At 40.5% G+C, this 21,353-nt stretch overlaps 1 protein-coding gene and 1 non-coding gene across 4 annotated transcripts in view; both read left to right on the plus strand.

Moving 5' to 3' along the window:
- Nucleotides 1-21,072, plus strand: part of SLC9A7 (solute carrier family 9 member A7) — an 80,081-nt gene extending 59,009 nt beyond the window's left edge. Inside the window, exons 13-17 of one of the 3 annotated variants that reach the window (XM_075727856.1) lie at nt 2,182-2,241; nt 6,761-6,824; nt 9,627-9,709; nt 13,133-13,238; nt 18,583-21,072. In XM_075727856.1, coding sequence (XP_075583971.1) covers nt 2,182-2,241; nt 6,761-6,824; nt 9,627-9,709; nt 13,133-13,238; nt 18,583-18,831 — 562 coding nt within the window. In that variant the 3' untranslated portion in view covers nt 18,832-21,072. Of the gene's footprint in view, nt 1-2,181; nt 2,242-6,760; nt 6,825-8,440; nt 8,452-9,626; nt 9,710-13,132; nt 13,239-18,582 lie in introns of all 3 variants that reach the window. The other 2 variants (XM_075727859.1, XM_075727857.1) reach the window with 2 other exon arrangements.
- Nucleotides 16,469-16,656, plus strand: LOC142597227 (U2 spliceosomal RNA). The gene has a single exon (XR_012832044.1). It is a non-coding gene; the product is annotated as a U2 spliceosomal RNA (small nuclear RNA).
- Nucleotides 21,073-21,353: the final 281 nt, after the last annotated feature.

Consider the following 21,353-nt stretch of genomic DNA (forward strand, 5'->3'; position numbering starts at 1 on the left):
CAATCTTTTTAAGAGCTTTCTATTTAGTGATTTTTTTTTTTTAATATCTTCTTTCTTTAAATGAGCAAACTGAAAAAGAAATATGGAAACACTAACTCTCACATAGCTGCTATGTGAACTACCTAACTATCTGGGATGGTGGTAAAACTGACAGCTTGGTGGCAGTCTCGGGTTATACTCTATTGTCGTACCCAGGGTGGTCCAACAATAAAATGTGCATTTCTTAAATACCGTGCCTCAGTGTGCTGTGATGGCAGGAGGCGAGTGTTGATGCTGGGATCCAACCTTGTGTTCTGTTCTGGACTGGAGTGGGGGATGTCTGATAGGAGGTGACATCCTTCTGTTCTGCAGCCTGTTTCCATTATTCTACAACTTAGATCCTTCACTTTACTGCCTTCTAGCTGCTCTCTACTGCCCTTGAAGGGCAGATGCACAGGCACAGGCACTGTCCCTTGCCTTTTGTTGCGGGCTTTTTTCCTTTCACCATATCTTTTTCTGCACTGTTTTCTTCAGTCATCTTTCCCTATCTAATTTCTCCCATCTTCCTCCTCCTTTCCCAGTCTCTAGCTTGTCATCATCAGTCTTGAATCTCTATTAATGGGGGGGCAGTGCAGCCTTTGGACCTCCAGCCTCACCCCTCTGGGTTTTTCCCTTGGTAGGAAAGAGATTGCCTCCTCTTTTGGATGTCTGGAAGTAAACATGGGAGATGCTTCCTTATCTCTGTTCTTGTGCTCTGAAACATAGCAATTGACACCAAAGAGAAAAAGTGTGGGGAAGGCACAGACCCTGTAGGAGCTGGGTTGAGATATGTCTAGAGCACATGGGTGATCTGGGTTTAACTGCCAAGCTCTGGCAAGCCTCAGCAGGCAGTTTCAGGAGTCATTATCTTGGTTAGGTCAAGGAAAGAATACCCAAAAGCACCCTAAAACCAACCTGAAACAACTTTTCCTAATTCCAGGGGTTTTTTTAGTTGATTGGGGGTTTTGGGTTTTGGTTTGGTTTTTTTTTTTCTTTAAACATGGTGGTGGGAATGATCTTCTTCCTCAGACATCTTCTGAGAAACAGTTGAACTCTTCCAAAATAGCTAAAATTTTCCAAAAATGCTGTACTCATTATAGACATCTCGGAAAACTTCAGTATACTAACTTGGCAAAGATACAGCAAAAAGAAAGAAGTTGTACAAAGGAAGTTATTGAGCAGTTTTAAATTTTATCTTTTGCTGCATATGCAAAGTCATCTCAGTGTTGGCCTTTTGGAGTGGAATGCTCTGGCCTGGAGTGTATGTTGGTATGGGAGAAGAGCTCTTGAACCACGAATCCAAAACAAATCTATCCAAATTCTGGTATTTGCCTCGGCCTTCAAGGATTAGATGAGTGCATGCTCTTCATAGCGCAAGCTATGGCCTTAAATATTTGGTTCGTCAAGATGTGAGCCTGCAATCAAGATGTGTACACCTGCTCTTTGTAAAGTAAGGCTTCTGGATTTCTGATCACCTGGGCTTTTATTTCACATAACCAATATATATAGTTCATGTAGCATGCCTTCATGGAAAAACAGGGAAAAAAATTCCACAAGCTGATAAGGAATTTACATGGAAAGTACTAGAAAAAAACAAACATGCTTTCACTTTTGTTTTTCTTTTAGCACACTCTGCTACGACTGGAGATTTATTATGCTAAAGATTGTTAGTCAACTGTTAGTTAAACCAACTGAGTGATTTAGTATGTATTGCCAGTTGTATTGGACTGCTCTGAAACTAGGCAGTAGTGATGGCCTGTCATGACTTTCTCTAATGACTTTTTCTCTTTTAGACCATGTGCAGGTCTGAAGTGGTAGGAATTGTCTCAGATTGGCTCCATCTCTGTGTAGCAGCTCTCTTGAGAGCTATTGAATCTAATTTTCTGGGGGAGGTAGCCTGTCATGAATACAGGTGTTTTGTCAGCCTGAATCTGAAGGAATGAAGAATATTACTGGACATCTCAATCATAAAGTGCTGCTGTCATTAATTTTTATGATTTTTGTCACTTTGTCATTGTTCTGCCATTCTTATTCTTGTATGCTTTGTCTTTTTTGATTGGGCAGGGGTTTTCTGTTGGTTTGTTTTATTTTGCTAGGGAGCTCTGTAAAGCTATCATCTCATGAGCGTTTTGTTCCTCACATTGCATTCTTGTACTGTACCAGAGTTGATGACCATGTTCCATTGATGGAAGAGATGAGTGAAAGCCGCTGGCTGTATTTCAGGTGACACTGTGCTTTCTTTTATACCAAATTAACCTGGTGCTTGGCTTTCTTCATCTTTATAACACTAAGTATGTGCTCTTTTTCTATACTATGGCATGCTGCTGCTGCTTCTCCTCTTCTGCAGAGTGCCGTAGATGTTCCTTAATTCTGAGTCTGTTCTCTTCTTCTGAGCTGGGAGAGTGTGGACCACACATCATGTCTTTAGCTTAAAAAAAACCCCACAAAACACCACATCCTTTAACTCTTGTGTATGGGTGGTAATTAATGAAGCAAAATTACTGTCTCTGGCCTGGGAAGACTTGAAAGCTGATAAATCATGGATGTGAACCCATGATCTTTAATCACACGGGTATTTTTACGTATTCCTTGGGGTTATTTCATACAACTGTTCAGGTTGGAAGGGACTTCATAGATGATTTAGCCCAGCCTCTCTGGGATGTATTTTAAACACTGAGGGTTATCACATTGCTTTATAGGAAGATGCTAATAAGAGTGGAGATGAACTGGAATCCTAGTCTTCTCCAGTTGATGGTTTCTAGAACTGATACATGGATAGAGAAGAAAGTGGGGAGGCGGGGGGGGGGGGGGAATCTGTAACTGGCAGCTATAGGAGAGTGTGTATTTGTATGTATGTGTATCTATATATAAATATATACAGTGTATTTATATAAAGAAAAGTCTTTGGGGTGAGGCAATGGTAAGTTTTTCATGTATCCTGTCAAACTTGAGGGTTCCCAGCCAACTACTAAATCAGCTTGTACAGAGAATTTGAGAACTGTTATCTATTACAGTCAGTTTTGGCTGTTGCCACACTAATTACCTATGCTAGAATGTAATAAAACCTGGTATTTTGGTAACTTGTCATCTATGTGTCGCAGGGCCTTGGAAGGGTTTTTGAAGTATAAGAAGAAATGGTTCCACCCATTCTAAAATTATATAGTGGAGAACTTGAAGTAGTTCTATCTGGTTTTTTTACCATTCCTTTGTATACACTTAGTTTCCACTTTGCATCCCACATTTTCTACCATGCTACTTAAATTACTGAATTATGCATAGGCTTAGGGTTTGAGGGATCAAATCTGAGCAACTGCTCTCCTACATCTGATGCTGGAGTTCTAGCTGTAGAATAAGGACCAAGAAGGTCAGGAGTCAGTTAAGAGCAGAAACACGGTACTTTGGAGTCCACACACAAGTGCTGCACTGGGCTTTCAGAAAGGGTGGGAGGGGGAACAAAGATGCTTGCTGGCATCTGCACTGCCCTGGCCTTGGCTGTCCCACAGCCAACGTGCCCCCCAGTCCTCATCACGCAGTCTGTGCCTCTTCAGCAAAACACTGTTTTCAACCAGAGCTTGCTTGCTCGCCTGCCTTTCTGCTAGGGGGTTTGAGCAAACCACCACAGTCATTAGCAAGGCTACCCTCTCTGTGCCCCTGACCTCTGAGAGGGGATCTATGTAAATCAATCCAGTAATAATTTTTCTTAATTTAAAAACTGGTTAAATGAGAGCTGATATTGGCCTTTACAGCACATTTAAATTACAGGAAGCTTTTTAAATGTCCTTAAGGATGTGAGATGGATTTCTTTCTTTTAACCACCAGAAAAAGAGTTATGTTGAAGACATACATGCATCAGCTTTACTTGTACTTTTAATTATGGAAGTAGTTAAATAAGGATGAAATAACAAAATGTTTTCTGTGCTTCTCTTCACTGTAAAGGAGGTTGGGAGAGACTTGACTGGTTTTTGGTATTGTTTTGTTTCAGGTGATAAAGATGAGACTTTCTTAGAAATTTGGGGGCAGGGCCTGCAAAAACATGATGCTTATCATGGACTAGGGTCTATATACCTTGAAACATTAAAAAGGCAGACTTGCTACAAAAAAATAAAGCTTCCTAAACAATTCATGCTAGAATAGAGGATGAGAGACACAGTTTGCTGGTTGAAAGATACAAAAAGTAGTCATGGGAATTCAAAATAATAATGTGTATTGTGTTAATCTGTGAACTGAGGAACACACTTTGAAACATGAACTTTAAAAAAAGTGATTTATAGAAAAGAATTAGTTAGAAATATTCAAAATATAAATTCACCTGAATAATAACTTTGAAAAAAAATGTAAAATGGACAAGTTTGTGTTGATGTACTGTTTCAATATTGAAAGAAATGTCTGTAGTAGGAATTTTTTTTCTAAAAGTTGAACCACTTTGATATAGAAAAGCTCTCTTTTCCTCTTCAGCACAGCAGTGAACCCAAGCACCTGGCCTGTGATGTACTATGACTTTTCACTGAACAGTATGGTCATCCTGCTTTGGTCCTCCTCTAAGGCTCCTTCCCCTGCCTAAGGGCAGTTAAAATCCCCAAAACAGATGCACAACCTTGTAAGTCAAGGAAAAGCTGAGACATTCTGAATTGTTTGGTTTTCTTATGTACTGTGAAGTGAATGGGTAGCCCAGTGAGTTAAAACTATTTAGGGAATGCAAGCTATGTTCATCTTCTGGAATGAGCTTCTTGAACTCCCTCTTCATATTGCCAGCTGCGCAGCTAACGTGAGCGTGGTTGCTGTGCATAGTGTGTTGAACCTCCCCAGTGTGCAGCTGGCGTTTGGAAAGCCACAAATCTCTTTTCTTTTATGTATATTTATAAAGGAATGCGCAATCTTAATATATATTGCCGTACTGAGCGGGTTTTCTGACGTTGCTTGTCAGCTTTGTGCATGAGGCTTCGTTAGGTAACTCGTTTGCCTGCAGAAACCCCTTCTTACCATGCCTTCGCTCCTTAGTGATAGCCTAAGCAGTAACATCTAAGCCCTTGTAACCTTTCAGAGCTCTTGTGTGTGTCATTTTGTTTTAGCATGTGTTACAATCCAGTACCCAATCTGTCTGTCCAGTGTTCCCTTAAACTGGTGAAGCTTTTTAGTCTGGAGCCCGGTCAGTGCCAATGAATTCCCAGGCCAAATGTGCGTAAGGGTTAAGATGACTCTGTATGCGGAAAAAGGAAGTGATGAGGAAAGAAAAGAGACTCGGGGAAAAATACAAGCAGGGGACTGGGTCAGCACTAGGTCTATATGAGGCTGCTGTGGGCTGTCTTAGAGTGGCCTTCTGGATTTCCCCTGAACTACATTAAGTCGTGTGAGGCCTTGGATTGGTCGTGAGTCCACAAGGATGACCTAAAACTTCAGTTCAATGCCTACTTTTCTCCTTTTCTTGTACTATTAGAAAGTGCTGCCCTGGAAGTTATTTGAAGGTGTTGCCTTTTAGTTTAATCCATGCCATCTTCTGTGCCTGAAGATAAATCATGTCTGGATCGCTGCTTCCCTTATGCAAGCACACGTCCCTGGGACACACAAATGATATGGTCTTGCGAGCAAGGTTCTGTTGGTTTCTGGCGATCCTCAGGGATATTGCATAAAAAATGTGACTAGAAATAGCTGACACAAAGTCTAGGTAACAAAGAAATTGCACTAAACCAGCTCAGTCCCTTCCAAGAGAGGGCAAATGAAGAAGTTAACCATTTCAGACAATATGTTTTTGTTATTGCATGGATTTTCCTACACTTACTGTGCAACATGGTAGGACTGAAACACAACACGTTTGAGACTGACAATCTTGCCTAACGTTTGAGGTTGGAGGTCTAGGTTCTACAAGAGAGCACAGAGATTAAGGCATGAATAGGATTTAAAACTACATAAGTCTAATCTTAACAAATAGCTACGCCCAAAACAGACCAGAAAAACATGAACATAATTACAAGGATTAAATACCCATCTTGGTTAGGAGCACTATGTGAAAGGATGGTTCAATAATAAGATGCTCACTAACTATGGAAAAGTGAGTAGACAGTTTCTTATTAATATATTATTCTGTAATCATCCACCATCTCATTATACAGACCCTCCCTCACTCAGGTGGGAGGCTGGACTAGACAGACCTCTTGTTAATTCACTGTGGCTGTGTTGTGTTAGGTGAACGAAACTTGCAGCAAATTAATATTATGAGTCTTTTTATAAAGTATTTTTTTTGATTCACACAGTACATTAAAACTTGGTGTGTGTGGCTTCTTTAATCGTATATTTGAGCCATTCTCAGGCCTATCTGGCAGCTAAGTTATTTGCTGTGTCAAATATTTAGGCTGGGCTTATCCATAGTCTCTGGTTTCTTGCTGCTGGACATGGGGGATGTTCTCCTCTGAAGAGGATGCCAGCCACAGTTCAACTTTTAAGCCAAAAATAGTCTTTGCCAGTGTCCTAGAAGAATTGGCAACAAAGGTAAGCCAGTTAAAGTTGATGCCAAGATGGAGTTAAAGCTGTTATCTACAGGTAATTGCTGCTTGCGTGAGAAAGTATCTTGTTCATAGCTATTACCGTAGGGTAATAATGGACAGCTCTTCCTCAAACTGTTCTTATAACCTCTCTGAATGCAGCTTTGCTGGGTGCTTAAAGTGCTTTTAAAATGCATTCCGCCAAACTTGTAGCATTTGCAACCCTCGGTAACGCCACTTGCTTTGTTTTCCTAATGTTTCTGTAGGGTTGGGGTTGACCCAGATCAGGATCCTCCACCTACTAATGACAGCTTTCAAGTCTTACAAGGAGTAAGTAATTACATAACTTCTCTATTAGGCTGATCTTATTTTATAACTGAGACAATAAAGAACCGCAGAAGCTACGTGCATGGATAAAACCTCTCTCTCCTAGCTGGCAAGTCAGTAATGCATTTTACTTTATAATATTCAAGTAATGCCCACCGAAAACCATTCTGTGGTGTTGCATGTAATGCTGCAGCGTTCAAATTTTTGTGTATACGTGTATATATATATAAGGCATCAAAACCCTTCCCAAATCTACTAATACACTCTATTTAACAATGTGCTTTCCTCTTCCTCCGCCCACCTAACATGCTTGCTTTTAACATGCTACAGCATAAACAGTCCTCCCCAAGACTGATCCGGAGACAATTGTCTTCGCTTCTGTTCAATAATTGATACCAAATTTTGGCCCTTGGACTTGCTTAGAATCAAAGATTAAGTTTGCTATTCTGATCTCAGCTCCTGTATACCATACCACAAGCCAGCTGGATCTTGCCTGTACTACTTACCGCCTGTATGAGGCAAAAGGAGCACTGGAAAATTGTCATTTATATTCAGCAAACTGTTGCTGTGAATCTTTAGTGCAGCTTTCTATGCATCAGTAACAACCCAAGAGTTGACTTTTTTCCCTGCAATGCTATTGGCAAACCAGACTATCGGAAGAATGTTGTTCGTAGCAGAAATGTCATTCTTCCTCATCTGTAAACTGAGTGAATTCACAGGAGTGAAAGGTCTGGGGAAAAAAAAAGCCCAACCCAACATTTCCTGAGGCTTAACTGGGAGCTTCCTCTGTCCAGACCTTAGTTTGCACTCTTCCAGAGTACTGCTTGACAGTCATTGTTCAGTAGCAGAAGTGGTTGCTTATGTAGGAACCTGCTAGAGGAAGTTGAATGGCAGGAAAGACAGATGACTTTGGACCCAGAAGATGCATAGGGTGCAAGCGTGTGAACTCTGCTTTGTAAACCTCAAGTTGTATGATGCCGGTGTTGCGGCTGGTCATGGATACGTGCATGGGATACTTGCTGTATTTGGGATCAGATTTCTTATTAGTGGTTTTTCCTGCCTTGCCTTTTTTTTTTTTTTTTTTTTTTCCCTTTGTCACAGGTTGTACAGATAAGAGTTACTTGTTCAGGAAGCATCTCTTTCATTGCAGAAACTGTGTTAGGCACCTCTGTGTTCTTTGTGTACAGCACACAAAATAGATTCTGAAATGGTGGGTTTGGGTACCAAAAAGGGTGAACTTGGTTTTGCAGCTATCTGCAAGCAACCAGAAGGCCAGACCTCAAAACACCTTCTGCAATGAAGGCCACAGTTATTGTATAAAACTAAGGCTGGGAAGCGGTATCATCGTAAAATGGCTTTGGCCAGTTCAGACTAAACTTGTCAGTATTCGAGGAATTGCTTTAACAAGAAACACAGCACGGGTATTACATTCTCATTCAGTGTCTGGGTGGAAATAACTTGTTTGCTTTTTTCCCATGTAAATAGAGAGCATTTACCCATTTGTTTCCCTCTTTAGCTGTGCATCGCATTCCTAATGGACTCCATTAGTCAGTTCCCTTTGGATTCCTTTTTTTTCACCAAGCCAAGATTAGCAGCATGTCACAGTTAAAAGAAAATACATCATTTGGGAGTGAAAATGTACTAAGCTTTAACTCTTGGTGGATCATGGATTTTTTGCAGACCAGAAGCACACAGGGCAATCCCGTCTTGTCTTTCCCAGTAGTTTGGAAGATGATTCATACAAGGCGTTCTCACTTCATCTGTTTTCCTGTGTTTAACTTTGGCTGCCAGCCGAAAAAAAAAAAAAACAACCCAGCCCAAAACAGTAACAAAAGCAAAAATAAATGCAGCTGCAGACCAGCTGGTGTGGTGACTTGCAGCACAGCTAGTAAAGGGATTCTATTTAATACCGTTAGCAATGTTAGATATATCTGAGCTTGATCTAGCACTTACAAAATTTGCATGACCTTCCTCAATTGTGTTTTTATATGGATTCCCTGTTAAGCATGTTCTCTTAAGTGTGATATTTTTCATCAGGTTTGCGAGATTTTTATCAGGTACGGTAAATTCCCTTGTTCTTCCAAGGAAGCAATAGGCTTAAAGAAAGAACATCGAATAGACCTAGAGTTAAGGAAGCCAATCAAGCAATGAATAGGGATCAGTCTGGATTATTCCAGTTCATTTATTTTGGGAGGAGGATGGGGATGGGATATCAATGAGGCTTATTTGTAAATTTTGGACTTATTTCTGTCTCTATTACTGCATTAACTGTGTGATAAGCTTTTAGACTCAAGGGAACTTGGTGGTAGAGGGCTCATTAAGGTAACTTGAGGGTAATGAATACCACATATTCTCACTTTTCTCTCCACCTGCAGTTTCTGCAGATTCCCCCCACCCCCTTTTTAAGTATGTTATCCAAGAGGCACTGCCACCTTTGCTGATGGGCTCAGCCTTGGCCCGTGGTGGTGGGTCCCTCTTGGAGCCATCTGGCATTGGCTCTGTCATAGGGGAAGCTTCTAGCAGCTTCTCACAGAAGCTACCCCTGCAGCCCCCCCACTCCCAAAACCTTGCCAGACAAACCCAATACAAGGGCCTACTTCTCCTCTGCAGTCTTTTCTGGTCTTTCTAAGGAAAGTAACCTTCTCAGTATAAGTATGTCTCTAAATAGCTTTCTTCTGCAGTCCAAGTACAGTATTGAAGTAATTTGGCTTTTTTGGACAAGACATTATAACATGAATGACTGCAATGTATGATTTGGGTTTTTTCTGCCTGAAATAATTGAGTCTCTTTTTATCTTATTTTTAGGATGGCCCAGATTCTGAAAGAAGGAACAGGACAAAGCAGGAAAGTGCTTGGCTCTTCAGACTATGGTATAGCTTTGACCATAAGTATCCTTTTGAAAACACAGCTTAGCTTCAAGGCATAAATTGTTCACATTTTTCCTTTCCATGTACCCATATGTAGCCTTAAGCATTTGAGAGTGTCAAACAGGAGAAAGATCAAGTATTTGACAGGTTCAAGGCACAGAACTGGAGCTTGAACTTGCTGACTCAGAAGATGGACCTTTCCTTTCTTTAAAGCATGGTATGTAGCACTTGCTGGAGGACAGAAACCAGTCAGTTCTAGGAGCTGAAGTTCCTTCCTAAACAGTAAGACAGCAAATTAACTATTTCAGATCCTCTGATTTGTTCCATTAATCTGTTCTCATCTTCACTGATGCTCATAGCACAAACTAGTTTTCCAGTTCATTCTACGTGTCTAAGCCCCCACTCGTTGCTCTGAAGAGCCATCTGCTTTTGTGATGAAGTCCTCTTTGGAAACCCATTGCTGATACGGGAAGTTCTGGAACTGAAAATCTACATGTGATCTAGTTTATTCCCTTAGTATATCCAGAACTTCCTGTGGGTGTTAAAGCAGAGAGTGTCCTTTTGTGTACACAGTACTGTACAACCTTTCTGAAGCTATTATTATACTATTTAGATAGCCTTGTTTAAGCTTCTGAGCAATTTCGGTGTAGCTATCCTGTCTTTTGTGCTTGTGGTTTTTTAGTCTACTTAGCATAACTTAGTGTACTTGCTTGTGGTTTTTTAGTCTACTTCTTAATCAGTATACCAGACAGGTACCCCTCCTTAACAGCTTACACTCACTTAGTGGAAAATGGCAAAGATAATCTTATGGCCATGGCAAGTCACTTACACCCAGAAATTCAAAGAAGTTTCAGTTCTTGATTCCTAGTAATTTCTGGGGCAGTCAAATGTATGTAAATGCCTGTGACAGGGCTTTAATCTTGTTGCAGCTTGTATCTGAGAAATGAGTCTTTTCACTGGGGTCTTGGCCATTGGTTGATGAGAGATTGCTGGCCTGGTTGGAGCACAGTAGTTTCCTTCCATGCCTTGTGCATCGACATTTCCCACCCAGGTATAGTGATGAAAGCATTCAGATCCCAATAGCACTTGCCTGTTCATGATAAAATCTGGTTTTATCCTGACTGATGCTTTCAGATGCAGTAGTATTGGGTCAAAACCCAGAAGGGAGTGTATGTGCTAGTTAAATATTCATAAATGTTAGTAATTTCAAATTAACCCTTTGAATTGTAGTGGCTGGTGTCAAAGTGTATTGAGGTCAATTTTTGTTACCTAAAAAAAAAAAAAGAAGAATTCTGTGGTAAGAGCACGGAAGGATCTGGCTGTGGCTGGCTGCTGCTTTTTTGTCTTTGTAAGAAGGAAGCAGAGCTATCCTCTTCCCCTGCCTTTACAGAAAGGATGTGCCCAATGAAAAAAGGAGTAGTTGGCAATGCTGGCTTCCCCTCAGCTGAAGCTAGCATAAGTTCAGTCCCTAGCAGCTGCAGCAAGGGTGGGGGGAGTGCTAGGTGAAAATTATAGCTTAATTAGCTGTTTCACAGAAACTTAAAGGATGGTGGTAGTGCACTTGCTTTTTCTGTGGTGACTAGCAATCTTTAGGGAAGGTTTCTGTGAAGTTTGTGCCAAGGAAACACACATCCAGAGGCAGAAATGTCTTACTGTATCTCAGAGGTAAAATTCTGTTCCTTGTGTTGCAAGGAGACATTCAGATAAACATTGGCTGGGTGGGCTTAAATTGCACAGAAGGGGTGCAAGGATTTCCACCTCTGTACCCATGGCTAAATGTCAAAATATTTTTTGCTGATGCATTCACTTGGTTTGTGGGTAGAAAGCCAGATTGTCTCAAAATTCTCTCTTTGCAAGGGAACTTAACTTGAAAAAGGTGCAAGTAAGATGCACTTGGCAATGTGCTCCAACGCTGGCTCTTGCCTGCAGAGCTCTGTGTGGATGGATAACTGGGAACTTCATTCCTATGGAATGCAGAGTTCATTTAATGTCATGGGCTGTTCCCTGGGTTCACCCACAATTGTTAAACACGAAGAAAACTGCAACTTTGATGGAGTACCAGGTGTCTTTTACTGGGTTTGTTTTATCACGACCGAGTCACTGCGTGCCTGTCTGCCACAGGGCAACGTAGAGGCTGGTAGGTTAATGTAAGGGGGAAGAGTTTCTTTCTTTCCAGGACTGGGTGTAGCCACACTGTTACTGGGGGAGGGAAGGAGGAAATACAACTTTGCAGTGGCATAATCATGCAGTTAGGTGCTCAAGTAAACATGCTATGCCAGGCTCTGCTAAAGAGGAGGGATACATCTCTGCTAAAACAGCCCCCTTTTTTAACTCCCTCTTTCCCCCAAGCACCTGATCTGTTGAGAGCATCAGGGAAACCATGCTATATTTCACAAGTGGACTTGATCCTCCCTGTGCTTAGAGGCCTAAGAAAGTAACTAGAATACCTGCAATATATATTTTTACATTTAAAATAATCAGAGTGACTTAATAAAAAAAGACCTTCTGGTCCTGATTTTAGATGGTGTTTGGAAGTCTTAGCACTTTCCTCCTGAGCTCTGTTCTTGTGCCAGTCAAGATCAGCGTGCTGCTTTGTAGCAGGGACACCTTTTTTTGACTCCTGAGCATTTCCTCAGGCATATCATCAGTCTGGAGTACTAGCGTGAACAAATGTGGATTTACCTGGGGCAGACCTATGAGGAGAGGTGTAAAGACACCTTCCCTTCCCACCCCCATGCCTCCTCAACATAATCTAGGTAGCATTGCCTGGGCAGATGCTTTCCTTCCATGCTGTGTTATGTGGTTTGTGCCATACAGTTTTCCCTGTGCCTTTCTGAGGCTCTGTGTGGTATGTATACGTGCGCTGCAGACATGTCTGAGCCTTACCAGAGTAAGATCTCCGGTTGCCTCTCTGTGGCTCAGTGACCAGCTAGCAGTGGACCAGTTCAGGTGGCTGCATTACTTGGAGGATGTTGGATGGACAGTATTTCTTTATTTCTCTGTGTTGAGCCACATAGAGGTAACAAGGTGACACACCTAGCTTGCAATCTTGACACCAAGCTCCCGTCTGCAGAGCAGAAACACCCTTGGACCTATTACAATCAAAGTGCTTGTACCGCTGCTTGCTCCTTTTGGCTCCAGAGAGCCCAAAAGCTGGAACTGTTGCAGCTGCTTGAAGCTTTAAGAAGAGAGGTAGCTAGTTCCCCTTGCAGTAAATGTGTGGGTAAAGAAACTGCCCTTAAAAGGATCAAGGGAAAAATGTTGGGGGAAGATGTTTTTCATGTATTTGTTTGCAAATGCAGATTTTTTTTTTTTCAATGGATGTTTTATATACAATTATTGAGCAGCACATAGATCAAAGGCAGAACCACATTTATGTGCAATTGTCTTTTTATTGTCAGTAATGGTTTTCGAGCACTGATGTGTTTTCCTTAACTGCTTAAGTTATTTAAAGCCAATTCTCACTCACAGTGGCCCTCCGTTAACCACAACTCTACCCAGCTGGTGTGGCCTGATAGCCCGCTGTCTGACAAGTCCCCAGGTTTATGATGTAAGTAGAATGACTCAATACTTCTGTGGTTTTGGTTTTTTATTTATTTAACTTCAGCAAAGCAGTTGTTTTGTTTTTAGGCAAAAGGTTGGTATGATATACATACTGCAAGAAAGTACTGGTTTGTCCTAGGCAGAAAAGATTTAAGATAATCTCCCCTGAGGCAACAGCTTCTGTTAGTAGAAATCAGACATGATCTTATTGTTCAAATACTACATTAAAAAAATAACGTTTAAGGATATTGGAAAATTACAGACCTAGTCAATAAACCAGTTCAGTGAATCACTTCAAAATATTCAGTCCCTTCTCAACACTTTTGGACAGGATTCTTTTCCTGTTACCGCTAAGGTTGCGTTGAGGTCTCCTTCAGAGAAGACACTGACGCGTTTACCCATGTCGGAAAGAAATCTGGTAGAGATTCCCTTCATTGTTTCCACTGTGAAATTTGAGATCACAGTTTGGAAACTGTTAATCAGTTACTTATCTCAGTCTAGTAGGTCACTGTACTGTCTTTACGGCCATGTCTTGTAATAATTAATGCTTCATTCTCCTATTACTTTTGCAGGATCCTGATACATGTCATTCCTATCTGTACAGTGCTTCTGAAATCTACAACTTTTTCTGAGCCACTTGTATAATAAAACCATAGTACTATATGTGGGATCACTCAAATTTGCATGTTATCTGGAATGGTAACATCTCTGCTATGTTCAAGTAGTCTTGGACCAGATTTCTATTAATCTTTTCCTAGAGATTTATGAATTCCACTTGCAACTTTGAAAGACTTCCCTGCATTTCTTTCTGGTATCATTAGCATCTTTTACATGATAGTAAAGCTTCAAAGAAGTTTGAAATGTCTGCTGCCTATTTGGAGCTATTAGTAGTGCAAGAAATTGGCCTTGTTCCCATCTTTGCAATGCCACTGGAGATCTTAAAACAGATCTAGGCTGGAAGGCATCCATCAGACCAATTAGCCTACTTGTGTGTTGCCCATGTGTCTATCTATGTGTGATCTTATAAGATTAGTTATCCAGTAATGAGGATCCAACCAGAATGAATATGCAAGCTTTGGCTTTCATTTTCTCTAACAGTTCTCTATAAAAGAGAGTCTCTAAACTATCTTTTTTTTTTTTTCTCTTTACTTCTCTTTCTTAGCTACTACCACATGTGGAAACTTTCTTTAATTGGCTTGGTTCTGTTGCACACACACACTCTCTCTCTCCCTCTTGGGATGTTAACTTCATCATTAAAACTGCTTATAAGGCTGCATACTTTATTAAGGTGTATAATGTGGAAATTTCACATTGTATTCTCTCTTCTTTTTCCTATTCTGGTGCCTTGCTGCATTAGTCTTAGGAAAGAATATAATTTTGAGATTTTATTTCTAGTTTCTTTTCAAGAACTCTGCAGTTGCTGTATTGTTTTTCGTTTCTTTGCATGGCTGGCTTCGCTACAGCACTGTGACTATACCATTTTAATTACTGGCTAAAAAGCTGTGAAATCTTTTGCCTTCCTATTAAGTGCAGGTGAAGCAACTGAGAGCGCCATGTCTCTGGGGGGACAGAAACTGCTTGGAGTTTCTGCTTTTTCCAGAGCTGCTTGCTTTTTCCAGAGCTGTGGTTACTATTCCTTGCTGCTGTTCTCCCACTGCTTTAAGACTGTGCCATTAGGCTCACCATTAAGTGTTTCCCACCTGAAGAGAATCGAAGTTGGAACTTAAAAGCACTAAAGGCTGCTGTGGTTAGTGTTTAAAATGATCATTTTCAAAAACTCACTCCTATTTTTCTCTCCTGGTGTTATCTTCAGTGCATGACCATTTGGCAGGGCTTTCCAATGTATCCCAAACTAATGTAGGTCACTTTTTTCCTTCCTTTTTGACATGCCGGTTGAAACTTTTATTAATTCTCTATTTCATCAACCATTTATCCCATTTGGAAGAAGCATCTGTGTTATCTGCTCTTCCTGATGAAGCACTCCTGGGGGTTTTTTGTTTGTTTGTTCAGAGGTGTGTTTTCTGTCCTACACATGATCCCACCCTTTTTTTTTTTTTTTTTTTTTAAATTTAGTTCTTGCACCACACACAGTGTGACAACTTGGTGTGAAAGTATAGTGAACAGAATTATTTTTCTAAATATGCAAACCCAGTAGAGAAACTTCCTTTGCAGTCTATATAAGTCTTGGAGGAGGTAACCCTCAAAATCGGTAAGAAAACTGTTCAGCCATGCCTTGCCTCTCCCCTTTCATAGTGCTTCCAGCTTAATAGCAACAGTTGTTTAGTTTCCTTGATGAATTTGAACTCAGGTGAGAAATAAAGAAGCAGAGCATCAGACTTACTACACCTTAAGTCTTACATGCATACTACTTGATGCTTTTGTCTTGGAGCCACAAGATAAGTAACTTCTAATGCAAGTTTTGTCATCCATGATGCCAGTGTTGTATTCAGCATCAGCAGCGTACATGATGACTACCAGCGCTTTGTATGTGTGGCATAATTTGCATGTGCTTCTTTTTGCGCTGCCTTAGGAGGCAATAAAGACTGGCTTTGTAAGCAGTAACTCTAAATAAGCTTTAGCTGTTTTAACGTCTCCAGCACACATTCTTAGGAACATGAGCAGATTTTACCACAAATGGGACAGAATGCTGTGAGGTCCCTCAGGGTTATGGTCAGCACATCAAAGCAAAACTCGGTCTTTTGTAGGGTTTTGGATTTAGGTACTTAGCCATTCTAGTTTGTCAGTTTAAGTAGTGAAGTTCAGACCTATGTGTTTTGAGTGAATTGAAGCTATTCCTACAGAACTGTAGGGGATTGCAGAGGCCAGTTTAGGGTTATTCTTGGAAGAATTTCAAGTCTCTGGGGATCTACTTGGATACATTTCCTGTCTGTCTTGAAAGAATTGTACATGCTGCATGAAGCACAGTAGATTTATTCACCCATCCTCTTTGCTTGCAAACATAGCAAATCCATATACTACATGGGATTGTTCATGAATGTTCTCTGGGGAAATATATGAAATAAATTGCCTGCTGCTTGCAGTGCTATTTAGAAGTGAAATAAATAAGTGGAACTTGACTCATACAAGGCAATGTTTGTTCGCTATGTTGAGAGAAAGCTCAGTGTTTTCTCTGGAGCTGATCATGTTTACATGCCTGGGACAAACCAGCAAAGACTGAGTTAGGACTTGCCATGTAGTATAAAGCCTGTGGCCCTCTCCTTTCCATATGTGCTTCCAAGAGCTTTTCAGCCTTTCAGGGAAACTCATGTGTAGTGTGTGTTCTTACCAGTTTCTTATCTGATAGGTGGCTGCAAGGATTCACTGTTAAATAGCATTGTGGAGACAGGAGATGCTTTGGGAGCTTGCTGCAGCCGCTTCACACGTGGCCCTGGTATCGCGATACCTCCTGGTGCGCTGTTAGCCCTGCCTTCCCCTCCTTGGTGCCTCTCCAAGGGCAAACACCGTCAAAGGCAACTTGTGATAGAGCTTCTCAGCTTCTTCAACTTCTTAAAACATAACTAGTCACCAACTGCCTGCTTCTTATTCATTTTTCATCTTTATTTGAATATCTCTTCCTCAAAAACAGAATATATAGGGATATCAGATTTTCTTAAACAGCCGATTATTTTGTGTACCCTTTTTTAATCATCTTGATCTTGTCCCTCAGACTTTCCCTTTTTTGCAATGGAAAACTTGTAAAGGCTTTTCCACCAACTATAGCTGAACCCTTTAATTTCTGCCTTTTTTTCTTTTTAAGATAGTGATGGTAGTTCAGTGGGGTTTTTGCAATCAAAGAAAGCAAGTGTCCTAAACTGTATTTGCTCTTTGAGAACAGTGTTCTCTGTCACAGTAACCCTGTCTCTAATAAGCGATGATAAATTTGGATGCCATGAAGGTTCTGAGAAATTGGCATTCATTCTAAGTAGGCTTGTCTTGCACCTGGCACTGAACTGTGCACCATTTCTTTTGTTGGTTTTGGTAAACTTCTGACACCTCTTCTAGTACTCGTTAGTTAAATATTCTGTATCATCTAGAGGCTTCTGCTGCTTTATTTTCGTTGATTATCATTCTGAAATAATGACAGGAAGCTTTCCCAGGAAGTTTTATTTAGCCAGGCACTGCATTTTTCATCGTGGACAGGTTAATCAGCATTTTCAATCTCAAGTGCCCTGAACTCCTGTTCTGCAATACCAGTAGGAATTTCTGGTCAGGGTGATCACAGGCATCCTATCTCATGGAGCCTGTGCCCTCCTTCCTTTGCCAAAGTGGAAGAAAATGGTGTATTTTGAGAATGTAGCCTGATCGGTGTCCAGCCTACCAAGAACAGCAGCAATACACACACTTATATTTCAGCTCTTGCTAAGAATTATGGAGCTATTCACATGGGGAAATAATTGCTTTCGGTTGCAAGAAAGCAAGCTTATAGTACTGACAGAATTTTTTTTCAAATATGAGAACACCCCATTTTCTGACCAATTCAGCTGTTTTGCCTTTTACCAAGATCATGTTAAACAGGAGTGAAACATGGTACAATTGCTTGCTGTTGTATTGTGCTGTGTAGAGAAATTAAGTGTTTTGTTACACGTCAGCAATTTCTAGTCTCTGACCGTATATTTCATCCCATCTCTGCCAAAATAAATTCACAGGGTTTTATGAGCCACTTTCTTAAATGATTTTGAAAAGAAAACACATTGGAACTACTTACAAAACTATGAAGCAAGCACTTTCTTATATCAGTCTTTCATACTTTTATGGCTCAGGAGCATTCCTAAGAACTAGGTCAAGTAATTCTCTATTTAGTACCAGGTAAGAGTAAGCAGATAGTTTAAAAGAGTGTGGTTAGTTTTTGCTCTATAACAAAAATTTGTTGAGGAAGCCTTGATTATAAAGAATTTGGGCCTAATGAGTTCTTACCAGTTTGCATGAGTCTTTTACTAATGAACTTGATTAATTAGCAACAGATGCAGCTTTGTATATGGAGTGACTTAATTGTGCTTGGTCTCCAGTCTTTTTGCTGTACTGCCTTCTAAATTGTCATGCAAAAACCGGTGCATACTGCTCATCTCTCCTGCACTTTTGGTAAACTTCCAGTGCTATTAAATCCCTTGTTACCTGTTTCATAACCTAGTTCTTGGTTTCAGCTCCCCCTCGTCTCTCCACAATAGCAGTAGTTATACAGGGAGCAGTAAGTTGATGTGCAAACACTGGGTTCAAGGTTATTTTTAACATTTCTTCAGGTGGAACTTTACCGCTTCTGTGTTGACATGAAACTCTTCTGTTCAGTTACCTTCTTGGCAAAGACCAGATGTTGTGCAGTGTACAAAGATTTTTTTTCTTCTTTTTTTTTCCAGAATCAAGAACAGCTTAGAGAAGAGGATTCTGATTTTATTCTGAATGATGGTGACCTTACCGTGACATACGGTGATACAACGATAACTGCAAATGGTTCTTCTGGCCCCCATACAGCTACCACTAGCCTTGACGGCAGGAGAACAAAAAGTAGTTCAGAGGAAGCACTGGAACATGATTTGGGAGCAGCAGATCATGAAGTTACAAGCAGGGGTACCCGGCTAGTGTTTCCTCTGGAAGACAATGCATGATTACTGATTCAGTAAAAATAACTCTTGCTCTGTGGATGGATGAAGGAAGACTGCAGGCCACTGTGTCACTTGAGGTGGGGATGTTTGTTTAAACAAGTTAACGTGCGTAAGTGGTTTTACTAGGGTCTGAATATGTCACCTATTTTTTAACTCAAGACGCTGACAGTGGGGTTTTCTAAATGTCTGAAAATAGACAGATGAGAAAACTGGTCATTCTCCTCTTTTCAACCACACATTGAATCCAAGTATAACTAGCATGCTGCAATTGTCTTGTTCAGCTGCAGCAGCTCTCTCTGGAGAGAGGTACACGAAAACATTGTCATAGCCCTGAGCTTGTCTTGGCTTAGCTTGGGAATGTGGAAGAAGAAATATAAACATGATAATAATTATGAGATAAAAAAGGATGTGTGTATCTGACTCTTGTGAGATTAAGGAAATTGTAAAGTAAAACGGGACAGTATACATTAGGACTACAGGTGCATGAATGCAAGACTCTGTGGGGAATCTGTTACTGCAAGCTGTACTTAATGTATTTCAGGGAAAAAAGGGAAAAGATTTCTTCACTGGCCATGTGTTTAAATAGGAAGGCAATGAGAGCTACTTGTCCCTTTAGCTTTGGGCAACTTGGCTATTACTATTAGCCTAACTTCCAGTGCCTCAAAAGAAAAACATCCAGCTTCCTGTGGTCTAAGATGTACCTGACCCGACACAAGCCGGGAGTCAGGCTCTCTTGGGTAGAAGTCATGAGGTAAAACCTTCTCTCCCTTAAGGTTCTCAAAATTGGATGGAGATAGCTGGAAACATATCGTGGGCTGGGGAAAACAGCAGATAAGAGGAGGAGGGGGAAGAGAGAGAGGCAGTATTGAATTTGCATGGAACCATGAGGTTTCATATTGCTCGGAAGAATCCATGGACTCTGCTTTACGGTTCTTGTGTGTGATAAACAGCAAACATCCAATTAAACGGAGAAACAAATACTACTGGCTTTACCATTTGTGACTATCCTAAAAGAAAGGTGTTTACTCTTGTTCTCTATCGCAGAGTAGATGTGAAACTTCAGTGGGGCGTTGCACCACAATGTATAAGCTACAGGAGTGATGAACTGTAGTATCATCTTAAATGTGAAAAGGGAAAAATCTTTGCCTGGTATTTAGCCCACTTACACGTAGGCTAGCTTTAACTTATTGCTAAATGCTTTTTAATTTCCAAATGAGGAGATGTCAGTGTCTTTGCCAATAGCTGAAAACTTACGCTTCAAAGAGCAGTTCAGCTATTTAAAGCATGCTAAAATGTGATTTCATTCTCATGTCTCAAAAGGTTTATTTTTTTAAAGAGTTCTGTGGCCCACTAATGTGTTGTAATATCAGTTTGTCTAAAAAGTGTGTTTTTCAGTTGTTCCTCTCATAAAATTGTGTGTGAGTAAATACCCACTCTGTTTTTCCTTAACTATTAAACTTAACGGGCTAACTTTGGTACGAGAGCTTACCGCTGCAGAGAAACACTGCAGTCATATTGTCTAGTCTGCTTTCTTTCAAATGTGTTCTCTAATTGAGTGATCTACCTCCCTGTCTGTCCCTCCAAAGTAAATTTGTAAAGGGCATTGATCTGTAATGACTGTCTGACATTATTAAGAAAACAGACACAAGGAAACCAGAAGCTTTATTGTGGAAAAACTGGAAGAGCGATACAGTCTGAGCTCGCTTCTTAAATGGTGAAGAGTAACAAACCCTGATGAAGATCTCTGAGCAGAACAGCTCCTTTTCAGTTCTCTTCTGCTTTCAAGGAAGACAAAGCAGATAGCAGTGATCCATGCTATTTATATTGTTTACATGGCTTGTTTTTTCTTTTTTTTTTTTCTTTAAGTGCTCTGGCAGTAGAAAAAGTAGTTTCATCCAAAATTACAAAACCATTGCATTAATTTTGGACAAGTTTTTGGGACCCATGCTGTCAATGCCAAGTGAGGACTTGAGACTTCTACAACAATTAGAGTTATTAGCCTGAGTCATATGATGCAAATTTTGGGTTGAGACAGTGAAACTTACCTAAAATAGATGGACTTAATACAGTGAGGCAAATCTTTACATACAGCTTGAAGCTGAAGCTTACCAGATCACTTTGGCTGAAAAACAAAGCCTTATGCAGAGGGAGATCTGTTCTTTGGAAGAAGGTACATATTCTGGAAGTAGAAATTCTGTTCCATTAGCTTCCGCAGGAAGACTGACTCTCTTGAAAGCATCAATAAACCATCCCAGTGCAGATGCTTCTCTGTCTGTTTTTTTTAATTCCCATAGCAAAAATATACAATTGAATGAAGTTCACCGGTAAGCCCAAAATGTGGTTGTGAAAGAGCAGCCAAAATAGATGGATCACTGGTGAGAGGTGAGGAACATAATAGTCTAACTTCACATTCAAAAATTACTTAAAATGCTTATCCAATGTGGTGAGGAGAGGCCCATATACACAAGCTTAATTTTTATTCATGTATTACAACAATGAATTTTATTCCTTGATTTTTACCTATT

This window comes from Pelecanus crispus, chromosome 1 (assembly GCF_030463565.1).
Source record: "Pelecanus crispus isolate bPelCri1 chromosome 1, bPelCri1.pri, whole genome shotgun sequence".
NCBI classification, from domain to species: Eukaryota; Metazoa; Chordata; class Aves; order Pelecaniformes; family Pelecanidae; genus Pelecanus; species Pelecanus crispus.